Source organism: Rhinoraja longicauda, chromosome 1 (genome assembly GCF_053455715.1).
Source record: "Rhinoraja longicauda isolate Sanriku21f chromosome 1, sRhiLon1.1, whole genome shotgun sequence".
NCBI classification, from domain to species: domain Eukaryota; kingdom Metazoa; phylum Chordata; class Chondrichthyes; order Rajiformes; family Arhynchobatidae; genus Rhinoraja; species Rhinoraja longicauda.
The window spans coordinates 85,428,047-85,452,869 of record NC_135953.1 but is presented as its reverse complement, the minus strand read 5'-3'; the positions used below and the strand labels follow the sequence as shown (position 1 = coordinate 85,452,869).

General features: G+C 41.6%; 1 protein-coding gene across 3 annotated transcripts in view; it reads right to left on the bottom strand.

Moving 5' to 3' along the window:
* Positions 1-24,823, bottom strand: part of cops4 (COP9 constitutive photomorphogenic homolog subunit 4 (Arabidopsis)) — a 47,058-nt gene extending 22,235 nt beyond the window's left edge. For all 3 annotated transcript variants that reach the window (XM_078401459.1, XM_078401468.1, XM_078401450.1), the window contains exons 1-6: positions 24,716-24,823; positions 16,543-16,622; positions 9,270-9,421; positions 7,054-7,157; positions 2,658-2,811; positions 1,416-1,566 (exon numbers count right to left, since the gene is read on the bottom strand). In XM_078401459.1, the coding sequence (XP_078257585.1) occupies positions 1,416-1,566; positions 2,658-2,811; positions 7,054-7,157; positions 9,270-9,421; positions 16,543-16,622; positions 24,716-24,795 (721 nt within the window). In that variant the 5' untranslated portion in view covers positions 24,796-24,823. The remainder of the gene's footprint in view (positions 1-1,415; positions 1,567-2,657; positions 2,812-7,053; positions 7,158-9,269; positions 9,422-16,542; positions 16,623-24,715) is intronic.

Sequence of the window (24,823 nt, the reverse complement as noted above, 5' to 3'; positions counted from 1 at the left end):
ATAATAACATCTGACATTTCAAATGATAAAACTTAAAATTAAACAGAACAATAGAAAAGCTGCTTACCAAATTTTTCACCTGGTTTACATGAATTCATTTACCATGTTGCATTTCCAAATGACTTTTTGAATGCCCTGACTCACAATTTGCTTCCTACTGAGTGTTCCAATATATTTGTGGGAAAAAATGCAATCTCATCAATCGTGTTTACTTGTGTAAGCAAGTGCCTTAAGTTATGTTTTATTTGGATGGAGTTTGATATTGGTATTTGTTTTTATTTTTATTGTCACGTGCAACAGGACTAAGTGAAAAACTTTGTTTCGCGTGCTATTCAGTCAGACCATACTAGACACAACTATAATCAAGCCATACACAAATGCAACAGGTAGCGGAAAGAGAGACTAAACAGAAAGCAGAATATAATGTCACAGCTACAGAGAAAGTAGAGATTTTAAAAAGTGCAAGGGCCACATTGAGGTAGATTGGGAGAAAGAGACTATCCAAGATTGTTCTCATAACAAAATTTATCCTTGGCAAACATAATTCCTAAAACTGTTCTGGCCTTTGGTTTGGATTAATTCATATATATCCAAAATAAATGGTTGTCAACAGAGACAAAGCCAAAAAGGGTGAAAGAATCCTAAGTCCAAAACCTAATTACTGGCTTACCTGATACATGCCAATTTTTATGCTCCACAAGCTTCCTTTCATCTTTTCTTAGAAACATCTATTAGTGTTAACCTCCATTTACTTATTCCTCACTTCATTCTTCACTCAAATGCACCTACACTATTTGCTTCAATAATGCTATATAGACTGGTATATTTTCCACACTGACATTGAGAGTATATGGTGGAAAGACAACCACGGTTGATATCAACTATTTAATTTCAAAACAAATTGCTTAAATATGAAAAATGTATCTAACCATGCAAAATTAATCAGTGAAGCCATCATTTTGTTCCTTTCTGAGTTCACAGCATGATAATGCTATGCAATCATCTTATAATATTTTAAGATTTGCTCTCAAAGGCTACCAATTGTTTTTCTTAAATAATGCTGGCATTACCAGCCACATTATAATCATTTAAAAAAAAATAGATCTCATGGACACACAACAGATACACAAGACAGAGAATGGAGGAAAGCAGAAACTTCAGAAAGGGATCTTAATGAAAGTAAAGTGATACAAAAAATGTTTAACTTTATGTTTGAAATACTCTAAAATTAACTTCAACTTCTGGTGCACTTATTTTTTGATGGAAGCTCACAAGACTCTGATCTAACAACATAACTACAGGCATGGTGATTAAAATATTGAACTGCAAACTAAGACAACTCAACTAGACTCTTATCATGCACAATTATGCTAGAATTGCCCATATCCCAAGGAGTATTATCAACAATATAGTACCTGCTGATGCAAGAATGGTGCAGTGTAGTGCATGCTTTAAAGCCTCGAGGCGCTCGGTTTCATGAACTATAGATTTATACGAAAGCTCATTATATCGCTGGGCAGCTTCTATAAATTTCCTTCTGTAATCGAGGACACGAGCATAGCACACCTGAAGACAAAGCATAGAAGAAAGTTGTACTTCAATGAAATTATAATAATTTACATTTTGCGTGCCAAGTGACAAATTTAGGACATGAATTTGCTTGACTATAGAAGTGGTTCTTCTGGTTTACATACATCCAAGTTGTGTAATTCTCCATTCACTTGCAGGATGTGGGCATCACTGACAAGGCCGGCAATTATTATGCACACTAACTGTCTTTAAAAACGTTATAGTAAGCCATTGCAAATACTCTTAAAAGGCCATTCTTACACGGTCATTAGGTGAAGTTTTCTGGAATTGAGACTATACAATGATAAGGAATGGCAGTATGTTAAATTGGGATGGTGTGTGACTTGGAGGAATATTTGCGAATGACGTCCTCAAATTCTCGCCAGCTCGGTTCTTCTCCTGGTAGTTTGCAGAGATGAGAGGTCAGATTACCATTGAGATGCCACTGCACTGCAACTTGTAAATTAAAGTGGACATAATGTCCCATATTGGAACTAATTTGTTTATAAGTTACCAATTAGTTTAACGCTAAGTAATTATACAATGGAAAATTTTACTTTATTACATGATATTAGATCTCTCCACTACCAACATAATCTCGCTGCAGAGTGCGCTGTTTATTCAAGTAAAATTAAGTGTGTTTTGTCACCAGTTGATCAATTTGTTCTTGTTCGTTTTCCTAGGATTTCCCCACATTCATGTCCTAAATACATTGAATAAACTGGGTAGTGGTTCTGGAACAGTACTTCATCCAATACTATTTATAACCTTAATCAGCAACTGCCTCTGGATTACTCATTAGTTTGATACACATAAGAAAAATCTAATGGAACGAACCACCCAAAAAATATATTTAAATCACGAGAAATGGGAAACCAAGTTTAATTTCTTCCTCCATGACCCATGAATTCCTGGTGCAAATTTAAGCTCCTGGCACAAACTTTAAACTAAATTATTTGAGAAGTGCTGGAGATCACCTAAAGCACCCAGCCAAGTTAGGATTGCCTAATTCTTCAAAATGTCTAAATATTCTCATTGATCCCCGGTTTTTAGTAATGAAAATCATCTTTCCAGAAGCAGAATTGTACCTTATAATGTATCTGCAGCTGTTCATTGGTTGATTCATTCTGAAGCAGAGATGCCCGGTTAATGTAAGCTTCTGCTTGAACAGGATCATCATCTTCCAAATACAAACGAGCAATTTTCAGATAGGTGTCCAATTTATAGTCCACATTATACTGCCTGCAAAATTAAAAAGGTCAAATGTTAATGCATGACTTTTCCAAAGTTGCATTTGACCTGAAAAGTTTCAGAGCATGAATGTAAGTGAAGGATTTAAAGATAGAAAAAGATTTTATTTTTCAGCTAAATCAGCAAATTTTAGGCCCATATTTTAAAAGGGTTTGACCAACACAACATAGTTTCAATTGCTTCCAAAGAGTCATACAGCGTGGTAACAGGCCCTTCAGCCCTTCTTGCCCACACCAGCCAATATGTTCCAGCTACACTTGTCCTACCTGCCCGCATTTGGCTCATATCCCTCCAAACCTGTCCTATCCACGTACCTGTCTAATGCTTTCTTAAATGTTGGGATCGTCCCTGCCTCAACTACCTCCTCTGGTAGCTTGTTCCATACCCCCATTACCCTTTGTGTGAAAAATTTACCCTCAGATTCCCATTATATCTTTTCCCTTTCACCTTAAACCTATGACCTCTGGCCCTCGATTCACCCAGTCTGGGCAAGAGACTCTGTGCATCTAAAGAGTAAATACCTTCAGATAAAGGTAGTTCATAAAATGGGTTATATTCCAGGAAAACAGTGCATTATGTGAAATGTTGTGAACTGAAAATGCTTTTCTTATTACTTTCAATATAAAAATTCCCTTTAATTGTTAACATTGTGCCTTGCTCTTATTACAAAAACTCATTGTAAATCAGGCACATGTGTCCAAAAGAAACTAGTATGTTACAGCAAAAATTCATAAAGCATTTGTATATTAAGGGATACCCTTAATACATAGGTTGACAAGAAGCTCATGCAATTAAAACTACTAAAATACTCATACATCATATGTATGATTCACCATACCTTTCTGGCAATGTATTGGCCTCACCTGGGTCTCTTTCTTTGGCAAGGAGATTCAGTGGAAAGGAGGCCTTCTTCCAGAATACCAATACTTCATACATATGATTAGTATTATGGATGAAGGCCTCCTTCCCCTTTCCACTGAATCTCCTTGCCAAGGGAAGAGACCCAGGTGAGGCCAATACATTGCCAGATAGGTAGGAGAGAAAGTTAAGACATTTTACCAAACCAATGTCACACAATTTCCAATCAATATATTCACTGACAGATGGCTAAGACAAGGTCATTCATCCGCTCACTCTTCACAGAAGATATAAAATCCCGATTACTGATAATAGACAATAGACAATAGGTGCAGGAGTAGGCCATTCAGCCCTTCGAGCCAGCACCGCCATTCAATGCGATCATGGCTGATCACTCTCAATCAGTACCCCATTCCTGCCTTCTCCCCATACCCCCTCACTCCGCTATCCTTAAGAGCTCTATCCAGCTCTCTCTTGAAAGCATCCAACGAACTGGCCTCCACTGCCTTCTGAGGCAGAGAATTCCACACCTTCACCACTCTCTGACTGAAAAAGTTCTTCCTCATCTCCGTTCTAAATGGCCTACCCCTTATTCTTAAACTGTGGCCCCTTGTTCTGGACTCCCCCAACATTGGGAACATGTTTCCTGCCTCTAATGTGTCCAATCCCCTAATTATCTTATATGTTTCAATAAGATCCCCCCTCATCCTTCTAAATTCCAGTGTATACAAGCCTAATTGCTCCAGCCTTTCAACATACGACAGTCCCGCCATTCCGGGAATTAACCTAGTGAACCTACGCTGCACGCCCTCAATAGCAAGAATATCCTTCCTCAAATTTGGAGACCAAAACTGCACACGGTACTCCAGGTGCGGTCTCACCAGGGCCCGGTACAACTGTAGAAGGACCTCTTTGCTCCTATACTCAACTCCTCTTGTTACGAAGGCCAACATTCCATTGGCTTTCTTCACTGCCTGCTGTACCTGCATGCTTCCTTTCAGTGACTGATGCACTAGGACACCCAGATCTCGTTGAACATCCCCTTTTCCTAACTTGACACCATTCAGATAATAATCTGCCTTTCTATTCTTACTTCCAAAGTGAATAACCTCACACTTATCTACATTAAACTGCATCTGCCATGTATCCGCCCACTCACACAACCTGTCCAAGTCACCCTGCAGCCTTATTGCATCTTCCTCACAATTCACACTACCCCCCAGCTTAGTATCATCTGCAAATTTGCTAATGGTACTTTTAATCCCTTCATCTAAGTCATTAATGTATATCGTAAATAGCTGGGGTCCCAGCACCGAACCTTGCGGTACCCCACTGGTCACTGCCTGCCATTCCGAAAGGGACCCATTTATCCCCACTCTTTGCTTTCTGTCTGTCAACCAATTTTCTATCCATGTCAGTACCCTACCCCCAATACCATGTGCTCTAATTTTGCCCACTAATCTCCTATGTGGGACCTTGTCGAAGGCTTTCTGAAAGTCGAGGTACACCACATGCACCGACTCTCCCCTGTCAATTTTCCTAGTTACATCCTCAAAAAATTCCTGTAGATTTGTCAAGCATGATTTCCCCTTCGTAAATCCATGCTGACTTGGAATGATCCTGTTATTGCTATCCAAATGCTCAGCAATTTCGTCTTTTATAATTGATTCCAGCATCTTCCCCACCACTGATGTCAGACTAACTGGTCTATAATTACCCGTTTTCTCTCTCCCTCCTTTCTTAAAAAGTGGGATAACATTTGCTATCCTCCAATCCACAGGAACTGATCCTGAATCTATAGAACATTGAAAAATGATCTCCAATGCTTCCACTATTTCTAGAGCCACCTCCTTAAGTACCCTGGGATGCAGAACATCAGGCCCTGGGGATTTATCAGCCTTCAGTCCCATCAGTCTACCCAAAACCATTTCCTGCCTAATGTGGATTTCCTTCAGTTCCTCCATCACCCTAGGTTCTCCGGCTCCTAGAACATTTGGGAGATTGTGTGTATCTTCCTCAGTGTAGACAGATCCAAAGTAACGGTTTAACTCGTCTGCCATTTCTTTGTTCCCCATAATAAATTCCCCTGCTTCTGTCTTCAAGGGACCCACATTTGCCTTGACTATTTTTTTCCTCTTCACGTACCTAAAAAAACTTTTGCTATCCTCCTTTATATTATTGACTAGTTTACCCTCGTACCTCATCTTTTCTCCCCGTATTGCCTTTTTAGTTAATTTTTGTTGCTCTTTAAAAGAGTCCCAATCCTCTGTCTTCCCACTCTTCTTTGCTATGTTATACTTCCTCTCCTTAATTTTTATGCTGTCCTTGACTTCCCTTGTCAGCCACAGGTGTCTCTTACTCCCCTTAGACTCTTTCCGCCTCTTTGGGATAAATTGATCCTGCAACCTCTGCATTATTCCCAGGAATACCTGCCATTGCTGTTCTACCGTCTTCCCTGCTAGGGCCTCCTTCCAGTCAATTTTGTCCAGCTCCCACCTCATGCCTCTGTAATCCCCTTTGCTATACTGTAATACTGACACTTCCGATTTTCCCTTCTGCCTTTCCATTTGCAGAGTAAAACTTATCATGTTGTGATCACTGCCTCCTAATGGCTCTTTTACCTCTAGTCCCCTTATCAGATCAGGATCATTACACAACACTAAATCCAGAATTGCCTTCTCCCTGGTAGGCTCCAGTACAAGCTGTTCTAAGAATCCATCTCGAAGGCACTCTACAAACTCTCTTTCCTGGGGTCCATTTCCAACCTGATTTTCCCAGACTACCTGCATGTTGAAATCTCCCATAACCACCGTAGCATTACATTTGTGACACGCCAATTTTATCTCCTGATTCAACTTGCACCCTATGTCGAGGCTACTGTTTGGGGGCCTATAGATAACTCCCATTAGGGTCTTTTTACCCTTACAATTCCTCATTTCTATCCATACTGATTCAACATCTCCTGATTCTATGTCACCCCTTCCAAGGGAATGAATATCATTCCTTACCAGCAGAGCAGATGGAAGAAGACAGACAAGAGAGCAAAATATTCTACAAAAGCACTTTGTAAAAATTGGGAAAGCAGCAACTCTTCTAAAACAGAATCTTAGATCAATGATTCATTTGTACCAATGATGACATTCTTACTATGCCCTGGGTGTCACTTGAACCATTAAAGGTGTCCATAAAATATCAGGTAAATCTCTTAAGCAATATCGATTATTTACAATCTCACTTTTAAAGAAATGGACAATTTATCTGTGTAATGATTTGTAGATATGAATTTATTAATTTTTAAAGGAACCACCTTGTTCAAAATAGTTACAAGCTGCACGCTACACTGCAAAATGAACCAAGTCGCATCCAATTACGCACTTCTGTCCGGTTTCCAATGGAATTCCCACCAAAACTTGAGCGGCATTTCTCCAGTCTTCTTCCTTTTCATAGATGGTGGCTAGATGCTGTCTTATAGAAGCCACCTGCAAAATCAAAGCAAGAGTCGTGATGTCACACTGAACATATTTATACTTTCCTGCACCCCAACCCACCCCACCAACTGCACGCCCAGAATAACCCATATCACCACATGGTGGATAATCTCTTTTTCTTTAGGTGTCAAAGCAACATTTAAAAGTAAAACAAACAGCAGAGGATCTACCCAACAGGCCGTATAAATGCTCGTTCATAAGTTATAGGAGCAGAATTAGGTCATTTGGCCCATCAGTTCTACTCTGCCATTCAATCGTGGCTGATCGATCTTTCCCTCTTAACCCCATTCGCTTGCCTTCTCCCCATAACCCCTTACACACGTACTAATCAAGATAGTCAAGTCTTGGTCAAGATGACTTATAATCCTCAAAACAAAATCCACTTACTTATACGTACTTATTGTCTTTGGGGAACTACATTCTGCTCTTTGAAGGCAAATATGAGGGCATGTTCTGCAACATTCCACTCTGCAGCACAATATCCTCAGAAACCAACCTGCAATGATGCTTATTTGGTCTCTGCACTGGTAAGCATAAAGGCAGTTTTCCTGCCCCATCTAATGGACTAGCCAAACCTGGAACAATGACTTATCAGTCTTAATGAAGCAAATTATGACCCGAAAATGATGAACAAAAATAAACAGATGAAATCCAAAAGAACAATAAAACATTTAAAACTGGCTGTTGGGCAATCAAATACGAGTTTGATTTGCATTTCATTTAGGTAATATATTGAGAATTTTTTCATCCTCTTTTAGAACAATTCAATACACAATGGACTATAAATCATATGGGAATAGACAATAGACAATAGGTGCAGGAGTAGGCCATTCAGCCCTTCGAGCCAGCACCGCCATTCAATGCGATCATGGCTGATCACTCTCAATCAGTACCCCGTTCCTGCCTTCTCCCCATACCCCCTCACTCCGCTATCCTTAAGAGCTCTATCCAGCTTTCTCTTGAAAGCATCCAACGAACTGGCCTCCACTGCCTTCTGAGGCAGAGAATTCCACACCTTCACCACTCTCTGACTGAAAAAGTTCTTCCTCCTCTCCGTTCTAAATGGCCTACCCCTTATTCTTAAACTGTGGCCCCTTGTTCTGGACTCCCCCAACATTGGGAACATGTTTCCTGCCTCTAATGTGTCCAATCCCCTAATTATCTTATATGTTTCAATAAGATCCCCCCAATCACCCAATGATTGGGTTAATGTATGAGGAGCAGTTGATGACTCTGGGCTTGTACTCGCTGGAGCTTAGAAGGATGAGGGGGGATCTCCTTGAAGCTTACCAAATATTGAAAGGCCTAGTGGATGCGGAAAGGATGTTTCCAGTAGTGGGAGGGTCTCGGAATAAAAGATCAAACCTTTAGAATGGAAATGAGAAGAAATGTCTTTAACCAGAGGGTGGCAAATCTGTGGAAATAATTGCCACAGACAGCAGTGGAGGCAAAGTCATTGAGTGTTTTGAAAGTGGAGATTGATAGGTTCTTGATAAGCAAGAGTGTCAAAGGATATGGGGAGAAGGCAGGAGAAAGGGCTGAGAGGGAAAAAGTAGATCAGCATGATTGAATGGTGGGCCAAATAGTTTCATTCGGCTCCTATGTCCTATGGTATTGTAAATCATAGATACTACAGAACTTTTAAAGACATGACTGAAAGCAGGACAAAAGAGGTTTGGTTTGAATCCAGCTTTTAAGATTGATCATCTCGTGGCCCTAAAGACATTATAAGGTGTAATTTCTAGATGACTTAAACTGCATCAAAATGAGTGAGGTATTGACATTCTACTTTGAGTCTGAAGCATACCTAACCTACAGTTTGTACTATTAAACAGAAACAATATAATACGTTTTGAATTTATAAATGCATATTGAATAAACCACTGATTCATATTCCTATTTCCACATTTTCCCTTGGGTGACATAGATCATGGAGATCCACTGATGGACTCTGCATCCCTCTGGTATAATGTGCTTTTCCAATATTGAATATCCACATATTTTGTTTACTTTATTGATGAATGAAAGGACGTCAATTAAATACTTTCACAATGAAAATAGTTTTTTTTAACAGTTTTGTTTTATTCTCATTGTCTGGCATACCTGTTCTTCAAATGAAATAACTCTAGGCTGGATCTTTTCCAAAGTGAAGTGATAAATTTCTTTGGCTGTACCATCAGGAAGATTCGGTAGATGAGAGCAAAAGTCAGTCAGCAATTGCCGGGAAATCACGAGACTGACGTTTTCATTAACCACTGTATTAAAACAGACAATGAATTACATACCTTCAATAAGCAGATGAAGTTAGTAATTTACTGCCACAAGCAGATGCGTTCATTTCTTCACGAAACATAATTCATGATTACCAATGCAAATATTTCTGATCATTGGATAAATTTATGACCTCTATGCTTCTCATTAGTCTGTTGCAAATAAAAGTTGGTGGTTATTAGAAATTATTAAAAATACTACATTCTTGTCAGGGCTATGTTGTTCAGATTTTTTTGGTGACTGTCCCTTTAGATCCTCAAGATCAACGGCAGAAAAACCCATGGGGGCACAAGAGATAGATGTTGGAATCTGTAGCAAAAAAAATAGCAAACAGCTGGAGGAACTCAGTAGGTCAGGCAGCATCTGTGGTGGGAAATGGACAGTCGACATTTTCAGTCTATATAAAGGGTCTCAATCTGAAGCGTTGACTGTCCATTTCCCTACATAGATACAATCTAACCCACTTAGTTACTTTGCTTTCCTTTGTAGAAAAAAAAAACCCAATCTTGAATCTGATACGGATATTTTGGTATATATTTCATTGAAATTTCATCAACGTAATTTGTTCAATTAAATATTACAATTATTTTTCAATTTGTGTGCCAGGTGTGAGACTAGAGACAGAATAACTTCACTTTATAAGTAAATAGTCCTGTTCATTGGGCTGAATAGGAATATAATTTACGTTGAGAACCACCACTGAAAAATCTGGCTAGATGAACTATGTTCCACAGTTACAAAAGTTTATAAATAAAGCCAGAATGAAAGTTATTTGTAAAAGGTTAACGCTTTTATTTGTTTACCATTTGAACATTAGTCTTTGTATTGTCAGTGTATAAATGTCCACGTTATTCTGAGGTTTGATTTTTGAGGTTAAACATTTGAGGTTTAATATAATCTGATAGCGGATGCCTTTCTGCTTCTGAAGTCAGGAGAGCATTCTTGTAAAATCATGTTAATTTCCTGCAAAATAAACATTGCTATGCAAAATGCGCTGTTCATTGCCCCAAATATGTTATCAAGAGTCAAAAGTGTTTAATTGTTCGCTGTACCAGCCACGGAACAATGAAATTGAAGCCTACCAAGACTTCAAGCTAATTTTAGACACAGTGAACGAGTATGGACTTAATGATTTAAAATAACCAAAATAATGATTAGGAGAGAAAAGACCAATAAATGTTGCAAATTACAAAGAGTCTGAATCTCTCTAGCCCCTAATCCCCTTTTCCCTACTAATTCTATTGTTCTTAATAGCACGATATAGTATGAAGAGAAGGTAGACACAAAATGCTGGACTAACTCAGCGGGACAGGCAGCATCTCTGGAGAGAAGGAATGGGTGACGTTTCGGGTCGAGACCCTTCTTCAGTCTGAATTATAGTATGAAGAAGGGTCTCGACCCCAAACGTCATCCATTCCTTCTTTCCAGAGATGCTGCCTGTCCTGCTAAGTTACTCCAGAATTTTCTGTCTACCTTTGATGTAAACCAGCATCTGCAGTTCTTTCCACCACAAACCATAAAGAGAGATTTCTTAAGAATGCAATGACCAACTTAGAGCAGAACTACCTGTGTCAAGCGATTTTAGAGCCCAACTTTGCAAATAAATGGCTCTGTAAACATGTAATTATTTGGCATTTGGAAAATCTTTGGGAAAAAATCTTGTCTTTGGATCCATGCTGCACAAAAATGTTAAACTATTTACAAAAGATATGCAACTTTAATTATCCAAGATACATCCCTACCAATAAAAACATTATTAGAATTTAAAATACCATTTGTTGAAAAATAAATTCCATCAGCAGCTGTGCATGCACATTAGCTACACCAACTATACAATTCAAGACGTCTCAGCTTAAACCTATGCCCCCTAGTTCTAGATACCCCTGCCATGATAAACAGGTACTGGCTACCTGCACTATCCAAGCCGCTCACTATTTTATATACCTCTATCAACTCCCAGCCTCCTTTGCTCTAGCAAAAAGGGACACAATCTATCCAATTGCTTTTCGTAACTCAAGTCCTTCATTTCCAGGCAACATCTTTGTGAATCTTTTCTGCATCTTCTCTGGCTTATTCACATCTTTCCATTGGTGTAGTGAGCAGTACTGTTGCCCTTGTACAGCCTAACCAATGTTTTATATAATTGTAATATGTCCCAAACTTTTGTACTCAAATGTCTTGGCTGATGAAGGTAAGCATACCATACACCTTCCTCAGCACCCTGTCCAACTGTGTTCCCCTTTTCACAAAACTATGTATTCGTACCCCCAGGTCTCTATTCAACAAACTCTCCTGAGTCTGGCCATTCACTGTTTGCTCCCAGACTTGGTATTTGTCTGAGTTAAATTCTATCTGCCAATCTCTTTTCCACTTGAATCTTATCCTGTTGTAACTTTAAACAACTTTCCATACTGTCCATTGTGCCACTAATTCTGGGGTCATCCTCACATTAACTGATCACTCCACCTAAATCCTTATCCATTACGACAAACACAACGATTCAATGCTGATCAATGCAGCACACCACCACTCACAGATCCCCATCCAAAAAACAATTATCCACTACTGCGCTTTGTCTCTCACTACCAAGCCAATTTTACATCTAATTGACAAATATATCCTGGATCCCATGTGTTCTAATCTTCCAGACATGCATAGAACATGAGATCTTGACAAAAGCCTTGGTAAAGTCCATGTATACAACATCCATTGTCCTACCCTCAGCAATCCTCTTGGTAATCGCTTCAAAACAAAAATCTAACAACGTTGTGAGACATGATTTATCTTGCAAAGTTATGCTGATTATCCCTAAACAGTTTTTGCCTTTCCGAATGCACCTCAGAATTCTTTCCAATACCTTTCCCACCACTAAGGAAGACCTATCAGCCTATCCCTGCAGTCCTTCTTAAATAAAGGCACAAATATTTGCTACCCTCCCAATACCTCACCAGTGGCTAAAAAGATACTCAGATTTTGTATTTCACTTGGGCAGCTTACATCCCAGCAGTATGAACATTGACTTATCTGACTTCAAGTAACCCTTGCTTTCCCTCTCTCTCCATCCCTCCCCGACAAGTCCTACTGTCTCCGCCTACAGTTTATCTCTGTTTGCTTTGTTGTTACCTTCTCCCAGCTATCAATGATCTATTCTACATTTTCCTTGATCTCGATTCCCTTTATCCTGTTTTCACACCTTACACTTATTTCTCTATGTATCTCCCCCTTCCCTGACATCAGTCTGAAGGAGATCTTGACCCGAAATCAGCATCTGCAGTTCCTTCCTACACAAAGATATGAAAATCTCCACCCCAGGATCCCATAACTTCCTGGAATATCCCAGGTCAAGCAACAGGGTCTTTCAATATTTTGAACACCTCTTCCAACGTAATGTTCATATGATCCATGATATCACTGAACCCTCCTCTGAACTCATTAGCTTCCATAGTAAAGGCAGAGAAGATTTCATTTAAGACCTTGCCTTTTTCCCCATCACCTCAATGCACCTTAAAGGAATCTACACTCTCCCAAGCCACCCTTTTATTCTCAATGCATTTATAGAATCTATTAGCATCCTCCTTTATCTTATCTCTTGGCCCATGTTCACCCTGAAGTACACTACTTCAACAGTCCTTATAGCTTTTCAAAAAAACCATGAGACATATCCCCTAAGACACTTTGATTTATTCACAAAATGCTGGAGTAACTCAGCAGGTCAGGCAGCATCTCGGGAGAGAAGGAATGGGTGACGTTTCGGGTCGAGACCCTTCTTCAGACTGATGTCGGGGGTGGGACAAAGGAAGGATATAGGTGGAGACAGGAAGATAGAGGGAGATCTGGGAAGGAGGAGGGGAAGGGAGGGACAGAGGAGCTATCTGAAGTTGGAGAAGTCGACGTTCATACCACCGGGCTGCAAACTGCCCAGGCGAAATGTGAGGTGCTGCTCCTCCAATTTCCGGCGGGCCTCACTATGGCACTGGAGGAGGCCCATGACAGAGAGGTCAGACTGGGAATGGGAGGGGGAGTTAAAGTGCTGGGCCACCGGGAGATCAGTTGCGTTAATGCGGACCGAGCGCAGGTGTTCAGCGAAGCGATCGCCGAGCCTGCGCTTGGTTTCGCCGATATAAATAAGTTGACATCTAGAGCAGCGGATGCAATAGATGAGGTTGGAGGAGGTGCAGGTGAACCTCTGTCTCACCTGGAAAGACTGTTTGGGTCCTTTGATGGAGTTGAGGGGGGAGGTAAAGGGACAGGTGTTGCATCTCGTGCGGTTGCAAGGGAAAGTGCCCGGGGTTGGGGTGGTTTGGGTGGGAAGGGACGAGTGGACCAGGGAGTTACGGAGGGAACGGTCTCTGCGGAACGCAGAGAGGGGAGGGGATGGGAAGATATGGCCAGTGGTGGGGTCCCGTTGTAGGTGACGGTCCCGTTGTAGACACTTTGTTGATCCTAGTTGCCTATTCCTGACATGTGCCTCCTTTTTTTCTGACCGGACTTTCAATGACCCTCATCAAATTTAGCTTTCCCAATTTCTACAAGTAAGAATTTCATTGTTCCATTTCAGTACACATGATAGTGAAACACCCTTGACTCTTGAATTTAGGACTAGGACTTGTGGACTAGTCCTATCCTTTTCCAATACTTTCTTAATGTTAACAGAATTAGTGTCACTCCCCCATTTACTCAACAGATATCAATGCTCCCTTCGGCTTGTACTCGCTGGAATTTAGAAGACTGAGGGGGGATCTTATAGAAACATATAAAATTCTTAAGGGGTTGGAGAGGCTAGATGCGGGAAGATTGTTCCCGATGTTGGGGGAGTCCAGAACCAGGGGTCACAGCTTAAGGATAAGGGGGAAGTCTTTTAGGACCGAGATGAGAAAACATTTCTTCACACAGAGAGTGGTGAGTCTGTGGAGTTCTCTGCCACAGAAGGTAGTTGAGGCCAGTTCATTGGCTATATTTAAGAGGGAGTTAGATGTGGCCCTTTTTGCTAAAGGGATCAGGGGGTGTGGAGAGAAGGCAGGTACAGGCTACTGAGCTGGATGATCAGCCATGATCATATTGAATGGCGGTGCAGGCTCGAAGGGCCGAATGGCCTACTCCTCATCATCATCATATATATACAGCCGGAAACAGGCCTTTTCGGCCCTCCAAGTCCGTGCCGCCCAGTGATCCCCGTACATTAACACTATCCTACACCCACTAGGGACAATTTTTACATTTACATTTACCCAGCCAATTAACCTACATACCTGTACGTCTTTGGAGTGTGGGAGGAATCCGAAGATCTCGGAGAAAACCCACGCAGGTCACGGGGAGAACGTACAAACTCCTTACAGTGCAGCACCCGTAGTCAGGATCGAACCTGAATCTCCGGCGCTGCATTCGCTGTAAAGCAGCAACTCTACCGCTGCGCTACCGTGCCGCTCCTGCACCTATTTTCTATGTTTCTATGTTTCTAATGAAAGAATCCAAATGCCATAAACAACTTTTATCTCCCAAGGAATAATCATTTTACCTCTTGAAACTTGTAGAACAAAACACTCTACAACCCACTACTTCCTATCATGCTAAGACAAAAAAATATGGTACCTGTTCAAAAAACATGATATGGTACTTAAAACCAGTCCCACTAAGACAAATTCAAAATAGCGTCTTCGCCCGCCCTGAATCGCGGGGCTTGGGTCGGCCCACTGCGGACCTTCCACTGTTCGGCGAGGCCTGGAACGTGGCAAATTCAACAGCCTGACCGCGGGAGAAGACGGCAGGGAAAGAGAAAAAGACATTCTGGCCTTCCATCACAGTGAGCTGGTGACTGGAGGAGACTCACTGTGATGGATGTTTCTTTTTGTTTGGTGTTGGTTTATGATTGTGTGTGTTATTGCTTATTTTTATTGCTCTTATTGTTGGACTGTGGGTAATCTTTCATTCACTGCACATTTATGTGTATGTGACAAATAAACTTGACTATTGACTCAGACACGGCTAACAGATAAAAGATAGTTACCAGGCAGTCAGAAACAAGCCATTTATATGGAGAAAATAAGGATTGGCAGAACAATTCAACAAGTACTGTGATTATATTTTTTTAGAAGAGAATACAACTAGCTTCCAAGAAATACAAGGAAACTAAAAATCTAAAAATCTAACAAAAAGGAGGAATGAGGAAATTAGTGTTGGTAAAAACAAGTACTGGATAAATTAATGAACCTGAAAATTGATAAATCATCAGGTGATAATCTGCATCCCAGAGCAATGGGAGAGAAAACATTTCCAAATTTGCACCAATAATGCAATGGTTGCTGCAGATAAGAGTGAGTCAAATATAAAGACACAAAAAAGGGTAAACAGGAAACCACTGATCAGTTAGACTAACAACAGCAATAAGGAAAAAACTAAAATTAAAAAGCACACGAAAGCAAGACGTCAAGAAATTAAATATACAAAATCAACCTTGCTATATGAAAAAAAAATGATTTCAGAGCAATTTGGAGGATGTAAATGGTAAGATAAGGGAGAACCAATGCATACGGTATATTTGGATTTCTCAGAGGCTCTCAGATAAAGTCCCACGTAAAAGGTTAGTGTGAAAAATTAAAGCGTATGGAGTTGGGGGTAATATGCTGGCATGAAAGTTATGAGAGGAAATGGAGGAAGATTAAATGGGTCTTTTTTGGGGGGTTGCATATAATGGCCAGTGTTGTCACAAGGATGAGTGCGAAAGCAACAGGTGTTCGCAAAATATATCAATGATTGGGATGAGAGAACTGTATGTAACACTTCTGTTCTTGCTAATGAATGAAGCTGGATGGGATGCAATGAGACAAATTAAGAGTACCACTGTAAAAATAATTAGTTTCAGGCTAGTTGTGAAAATGAAGGGGTTAATTAAGTGAATGTTGGCTTGAAATGAAAAAAGAACATTTCAAAAGATATAAAGAACAGAAGACTGCTGATTTGAACAAGAGTGAGAGAAGGAAAGGGAAAAATGCTTTTTCAGATTGGGAAAGGAAGCAAGGAGAGTTCATTTTAAATCAGAGAGAAACATCATACAAAGGACAATATTTTCTTGTTGTAGAGCAGAATGTACTTTCAGAATAATACTCACTAGCCTCAACAAAGGCCTTCAAAGCCTCCAGCAGTTCAGCTCCTGTGAGCTGCAAAGCCTTTTCCAGGATCTGGCGGTACCTGTTAAAGAGCACAAATGGACGACAGATTTTGGGTTTGATTCTTAAAACAAATTGTATTTTAAACATTTATGAGCATTTTCTAAATCTTACTAAAATAAATCTTACCGTTAAAATTTAACTGGTAATGTGCCAGTGCTATCTAAATTTAATGTGATTGAGTTCTAAGCCCGATAAACCAGAGGATCTTAAGTTACATTATAGACTTATGGTGAAATCAAATCTAAACAGTGTAAATCACATATTTTACGAAAATAATTGAAGGCTAAATCTATGTGGTAGTGGAGTAATATACTCAATTTTGTCCTTATGTTTTCAGTTCTGACATTTCACATCGGCATTGCTATATGAATTGGTTACTACATTTAAAGGATGAGAATGTTTTTTACTCCAATTTATGATTTGTCTTTGAATTCATTTTGTTTTAATTAAACCATGAAATACAAGTAATATTGGAGATAGTCAGCAATAAATCTACAAAAATGTGGTTGTACTAAATTAGGACAAATGAACCACTTTAATATGAGAGGCATTAAAACTGGTTTTAATTTATACATTCCAATATTAATCCTTTTCATGCAATCATTCTGTTAACAAGTTTCACAGAACTAGTTCTTCAGGTTATACAAATAGAAAATATGGATTGAAAACTGCTCCGTCAGTCCACTATATCCATTACATTTGTAAAGCAACATAAAGCAGCATTACAAATCTACTTTGAAATTTATTTCTGGGGTTTCATTCAAAATAAATATTCAGATTGTTCACTGTGCACCCCATACAAACTGTTTTCCTTGGTGTAATAATTATTAACCTGGATGCCCAGAAAACATCTTAATCATCCAGTGATGTGGAGGAAATGTTATTAAGGAAAGCAACATGGCACCAAGTAACCACTAGGTTAAGATTAATCACAAGTGAAAATAGATCTTCAGCCCATTTAATATCACCCTATTTGAATACCTCCATCTATGATCACTAAAGACACCATCTATTCCAAGTGGCTTGGCATCTTCCATGCCTCCGTTTCTGAAATTGATAATACTAGAACATCGAACAGTACAGCACAAGAACAGGCCCTTCAGCCCACAATGTCTGTGCCGAACATGATGCCCAGACCAACTCTTATCTGCCTGCATATAATCCATATTCCCTCATTCCCTGAATATCCATGTGCCTATCCAAGTTCTTAAATACCACTATTGTTTCTGCCTCAACCACTAACACCGACAGTGCGTTCCAAGCACTCATCACTGTGAAAAATCTTGCCCCGCACATCTCCTTTAAACATTGTCCCTACAACCTTAAAGCTATGCCCGCTAGACTGTCTATCCTATCTATGCCTCTCAAAATTTTACATACTATCAGATCTCCCCAGAGAAAATAATCCAAGTCTGTCTAATCTCTCCCTGTATCGAGTACCCCCTAATCTAGGCAAATCTCCTCTGCCCATTCCTGTAATGTGACGATTTGCATGCAATATTCCAAAAGCAACCTATGCAAAGTCCTATACAGCTGCATCATAACTCCCTGATTCTTATATGCCTAGACCTATAAAAGCAAGCATACCACAAGCCTTCTTTATTATCACTCTATCTGCATGTGTTGCCACTTTCAGCGATTTATGGACTTGGAACCCAATATTCTCATGTACATCAATGCTGTTGAGGGTCATGCCGTGAACTGTATATTTTCCCCTTACATTTGACCTCCCAAATTGCAACACCTCACACTTGCTTGGATTAAACTCCATCTGCCATTTCCCACCCATTTCAGTAGTTGATCTATATCCCACTATATACTTTGACAGCCTTCCGCAGTGTGCAACCCCAGCAATATTGTTGTCACCTGCAAACTTACTAACAAACTCATCCACATTTACATCATAGTAATTTATATATATCAGAAACAGTAAAGGTCCCAGCAAAGATCCCTGTGGAACTTCCCTGTCAGACTAATGAGGAATGGGTGATGCTCAACATGCATTTAGAAATATGGAACAGAGCTCTCCGAGTTGCTCTCTTGATCCATGAAATTTTGATTTGAGACTTTGTTGTTGGAACTGACTAGACAAAATGAACATTTTGAGCAAAAAAATCACTCGTCAATGAAGTTCCCCGTACCTTAGCCAAACGCATTAGTGCCCCAAGATCAATTTGTCATGGCCTGGAGACCTTCAGTTTGTGCCATTCATTAATTCCTTTATTATGAATCTATAGTTTTCTTTTACTTCTCATTAGAAGGAAGGAAACGATTACATTGCCTTAGCATCTTTGAAGGGCCAAGGTTATTCTCATTGGAACTCAAGTCCCTCTGAACAGGTTGTAGGCTTGAAACAAAAATGTTTGTTTAAATCCCTATTCAACACACACTGTTATAATTGATGTGGCCATCACAGCATCATTTCATTCGCCATGTTCAGCTATCATCTTTATATTCTTCTCGATTTAAATATAAAACAAAATGTCAAAATAAGGGAACAGCCATTCAGGACAGATGAGAGGAAAGTTCCTTACCCAGAGTGTTGAAAATTCAAAATTCACTGGCCAAGAAGGCAGAGGAGGCTCAGTTGCCTCGTATACTCAAGTTAATATTCAAGGTTTTTTACTTTAAGAGAATCAAAGAACAACAGACAATAGGTGCAGGAGGAGGCCCTTCGGCCCTTCGAGCCAGCACCGCCATTCAATGTGATCATGGCTGATCATTCTCAATCAGTACCCCGTTCCTGCCTTCTCCCCATACCCCCTGACTCCGCTATCCTTAAGAGCTCTATCTAGCTCCCTCTTGAATGCATTCAGAGAATTGGCCTCCACTGCCTTCTGAGGCAGAGAATTCCACAGATTCACAACTCTCTGACTGAAAAAGTTTTTCCTCATCTCTGTTCTAAATGGCCTACCCCTTATTCTTAAACTGTGGCCCCTTGTTCTGGACTCCCCCAACATTGGGAACATGTTTCCTGCCTCTAACGTGTCCAACCCCTTAATAATCTTATACGTTTCGATAAGATCTCCTCTCATCCTTCTAAATTCCAGTGTATACAAGCCTAGTCGCTCCAGTCTTTCAACATATGACAGTCCCGCCATTCCGGGAATTAACCTAGTAAACCTACGCTGCACGCCCTCAATAGCAAGAATATCCTTCCTCAAATTTGGAGACCAAAACTGCACACAGTACCCCAGGTGTGGTCTCACTAGGGCCCTGTACAACTGCAGAAGGACCTCTTTGCTCCTATACTCAACTCCTCTTGTTATGAAGGCCAACATTCCATTGGCTTTCTTCACTGCCTGCTGTACCTGCATGCTTCCTTTCAGTGACTGATGCACTGACGTGAAGATAGTACAGCAAAAAAGCATCAGCATCAGCAAAAGTATCAGCCATGATCTTACTAAATGATCAAATGGACAGAAGGGTCATATGGCCTATATCTTTTATTGCATATGTTATAGATTCAGCACTGAAATAGACCCTCCCGTCCACAAAGTCTGTTTAGATTCAGTTTAGTGTATTGTCATATACACCTGGGTGCAATGACATTCCTAGTTTACGAGAAGCTCACAAAGTAAACGGTAAACAAACAGCAGTGACAAATAGAACAAAAAATATGAGTGCAAAAAAGAATGATACAAGATTGTAGTGCAAGCTGAGGTAGTGCAAAAATATTGAAGTAAAACAACGGAATAACCGAAAGAGGTAGAGTTAATAGTAAGAGTACGTGGCAGCATGTCTGGGAATGGGATCTGAAAAAGGTGACACAAAGTGCTAGAATAACTCATCAGTTCAGGCAACATCCCTGGAGAACACAGATACGTGACATATCGAGTTGGGACCCTTTTTCAGACTGTCAGACAGGCAATTGGTTCAGGTGTCTGACTGCAACAGAGAAACTGTGCTGAAGTATAAATATCAGAGCTTTCACGCTTCTATATCTTCTCCCGTAAGGTGGAGGAAAGAAAAGGGCATGGCCGGGGTGATAGGCATCCCTGACCATACTTCCAGCCTTCATGATGAGGTTATGATGAACTGGGCTGTGTTCACCAGTCAAGTGAAGAGTGGAGCAGTTGTCATGACTGCTGAGATACATCGCATCAAAATACTTTCAATTGTGCATCGGTGCAAGTTGCGAGAGAATCCGCATGGACATGCCGAATCTTCCCATCGTCCAAGAAAATAAATACGCTGCTGTGGTTCCTTGACCACATCAGTGTGCAGGGATCAGGTTGGGTTGCTGATGATATCAATGCTAAGAACTTGAAACTGTTGATCATCTCTACAGCAGCTCCGATGATGAGGACAGGGTAGTGTTCTCCCCCTTGCTTCCTGAGGCCAACTACCAACTCTATCATCTTGCTGGCCATTTTTTCTCAATCCTTCATACTGTGAGAGTTTGTTTTTGACTTCTCTAGTGCTTTCAACACCATCCGGCCTGCACTGCCAGAGAGCAAATGGACGAAGATGCGGGTGGATGCTCCATTGGTGTCCTGGATCACCAACAACTGACTGGATAATCACAGTACGTCATGCTGCAGAACTGCGTCTCGGACATGGTAGTGAGCAACACAGGGGCCCCACAGGGGACAGTCCTCTCTCCCTTCCTGTTCACCATCGACACCTCGGACTTCAGATACAACTTGGACTCCTGCCACCTGCAGAAGTGTTCGGATGACTCTGCAATTGTGGGCTGCATCAGTGAGGGGAGGGAAGCTGAATACAAAGGTGTAGTCAACGACTTTGTTGAGTGGTGTGGGCTACAGCTCACCTACAGCTCAACACTAACAAGAATAAGGAGTTAGTGGTGGACATTAGCAGAAGAACACCCCTATCCCCTGTCTCCATCAAGCATGTGGATGTGCAGTGTACCAAGGACTACAAGTACCTTTGAATTTATCTTGTCAGTAAACTGGACTGGTCCAGGAATGCTGAGGCATTGAAAAGAACGGACAGAGCCATCTGTACTTTCTGAGGAGGCTCCGCTCTTTGAACGTCTACATGAAGATGCTGCAGACGTTCTATCAATTGGTGGTGGGCAGTGCCATCTTCTTCACGGCCGTGTGCTGGGGAAGCAGGGCGAAGGCCGCGGCTGTCAACAGAATCAACAATCTCATCAGGAAGGCTGGCTCCATCCCGGGAGTGGAGTTCGATTCATTGGAGTTGGTCTTGGAGGGGAGGATGCTCATCAAACTGTGGCGCATCTTGGACAATACAGCTCACCCCCTCCATGCCACACTGGTCAACCTGAGGAGTACCTTCAGCATCAGACTAGTTCCACCAGGATGTAGCACAGAACGCTACAAGAATTCCCTTTTCCCTTTGGCTATCAGACTGTACAACTCCTCCCTCTTCAGTCATGGGGTGGGGTAGACTGACTGACTCCCTCCCCTCCCCCCCCCCCCCCCAAACCATCTTTGCACATCCCCAATCCTGGACATCCCACTTGTCACTTTAATTTCATGTTTCATGTAGCTTGGTGTGTTTTATGACTGTTGGCAGACCCATTTCCCTCCTGGGGTAAATAAAGTTCTATTGTATCATATAATCCCATTTTATATTCGTCCCACATTCCTCCAAATTCTGCCACTTACAGTTGGTGTGACTTACAGCATCCATACCATCAACCGGCTGCCTTTAATACGCAAAAGGTAATCAATGCAACTGGAGAAACTACACGTGATCGCAGGAAGAACATGGAATCACTACCTAAACAGCAAGTGGTCATCTTCTTTAAACTTTGCCCTTCTGACCTTCAAGCTATTCCTTCTAATCATTGACATTTCCATCCTGGGAGAAAGGTTCCGACTAATAATAAAGAAGAATCTTCAAATATTTTGAAGGCCGATTAATTCTTGACAAATGGATGAAAAATAGAATGGGAGTTGAGGTTACAGTCAAATCAGCCATGATCTAATTACATTGTGTACTAATATCAAGAGCCATAACACTGTCCCCCCCCCCCCCCAACAGTAAGTCACATGTTGGCATAAACTTTTTTCCTCCAAATTTAGATAACTATGCCCTGCATTATTATATTTTAATGACATTCTAGTGAAAATAATTAAATTAATTACCACACCTTCCATAAGAGAATGTTTTGCAGTCACTTTAGCTGTAGTGTAATAACTGGTGTTGGAACATATGGCAGATTCTTGTGATCATGTCATACGTGATAGGAGCAGAATTAGGCCATTTGGCCATTCAATCATGACTGATCTATCTTTCCCTCTCAAACCACATTTTCCTGCCTCCTCCCCATAACCCCTGACACCCACACTAATCCATTATAGATGAGGCTCTCACTAGGATCTCTTGTACATCCTGCAGCTCCGCTCTTGCTCCCCCTCCTCCCATTCGTATCAAAGACAGAATCCCCCTCGTTCTCACCTTCCACCCCACCAGCCAGCGTATCCAACAAATCATCCCCCAACATTTCCGTCACCTACAACGGGACCCCACCACTGGCCATATCTTCTCATCCCCTCCCCTTTCTGCGTTCCGCAGAGACCGTTCCCTCCGTAACTCCCTGGTCCACTCGTCCCTTCCTACCCAAACCATCCCATCCCCGGGCACTTTCCCCAGCAACCGCAGGAGATGCTACACCTGTCCCTTTACCTCCCCCCTCAACTCCATCCAAGGACCCAAACAGTCTTTCCAGGTGAGACAGAGGTTCACCTGCACCTCCTCCAACCTCATCTATTGCATCCGCTGCTCCAGATGTCAACTTATTTACATCGGCGATACCAAACGCAGGCTCGGCGATCGCTTCGCTCAACACCTGCGCTCAGTCCGCATTAACCAATCTGATCTCCCGGTGGCTGAGCACTTCAACTCCCCCTCCCATTCCCAGTCTGACCTTTCTGTCATAGGCCTCCTCCAGTGCCATAGTGAGTCCCACCGGAAATTGGAGGAACAGCACCTCATATTTCGCCTGGGCAGCTTAGCCCAGTGGTATGAACGTTGACTTCTCCAACTTTAGATAGTTCCTCTGTCCCTCTCTTCCCCTCCCCTTTCCAAATCTCCCACTGTCTTCCTGTCTCCACCTATATCCTTCCTTTGTCCCGCCCCCCCCCCCCCGCCCCCCCCCCCCCCCCCCCCCCCGCCCCCCCCCCCCCCCCCCCCCCGACATCAGTCTGAAGAAGGGTCTCGACCCGAAACGTGGCCCATTCCTTCTCTCCTGAGATGCTGCCTGACCTGCTGAGTTACTCCAGCATTTTGTGAATAAATACCTTCGAAGAGTCTATCAATCTCTGTCTTAAAAATATCCATTGATAGAATTTGTGCAATGGTATTATTTACTTCATTTTAATTGGAAAGAGTGCCCTTTTTAGGAAGTATTTTTTCACTACTTTAAAATTATTTCAAGTATCTTGTCATGCAATATTCCTCCATGCTTCCTAATGTTGGGGTATCCATGTTGGGTTTGTTGCAACCCCCTCCCGATATTCATGTCCTACTAAATCAGCGCCTTTTTCTAGTGAGATAATCCATTTTCTACTTTTCTTTAACTGCACTTATGTGTTTCTTCCCCACATCAACATTCTTGAGTTTACAATTCAAAATGTCCCATTCATTCATAATTAGCAAACATGGGTCATGTTCATATGTTGTAGAATTGGCTGTGATCATTTACATTGGAAAAACATGGGTCGGTTCTTTTTTCAGCCAAGTCACGTGGAAAAGAGCAGTTGTACATTTGTCTATGGAGGACATTATAACATGAGTAAAATCTATCATCCCTCTCCCCCACTGGCAACAAATAGTGTCAATGATACTATTCTTGTGAGGCTGGAGATTGAATCAGTGATGATGGTCCCTCCACGGTTCCGGGCAAAAGGGGCACATCTTGAGTGTGGACGTGAAATCCCTACTTTAAATGATTTTAACGAACAGCTACTTGCCGTCTGCGAGCACAGTCGGTGAGGCCCGGGTGCCGCTACAGCAGGGCTGCCGGCCCGAGGCGACGGGCGGCGGGGACGGGGCTGAGGCGAGCACCGACATGTCCGCGGGCCGCTCTCAGGCCACGCCACAGCTCCGTCAGTTACCCCCCTGCCCCCAGCCCGGGCTTAGGGTAAACACCCTCGTACGTTCCCTTCCCACACTCACTTTCCGGCCAGGTCCTTGTGCGAGCCGCTGGAGTTCATCAGCACCACCAGCTCCTGCCTCATCACCGCCGCCGCCGCCATGTTTCCCCCCCGACACAGTCACGACAAG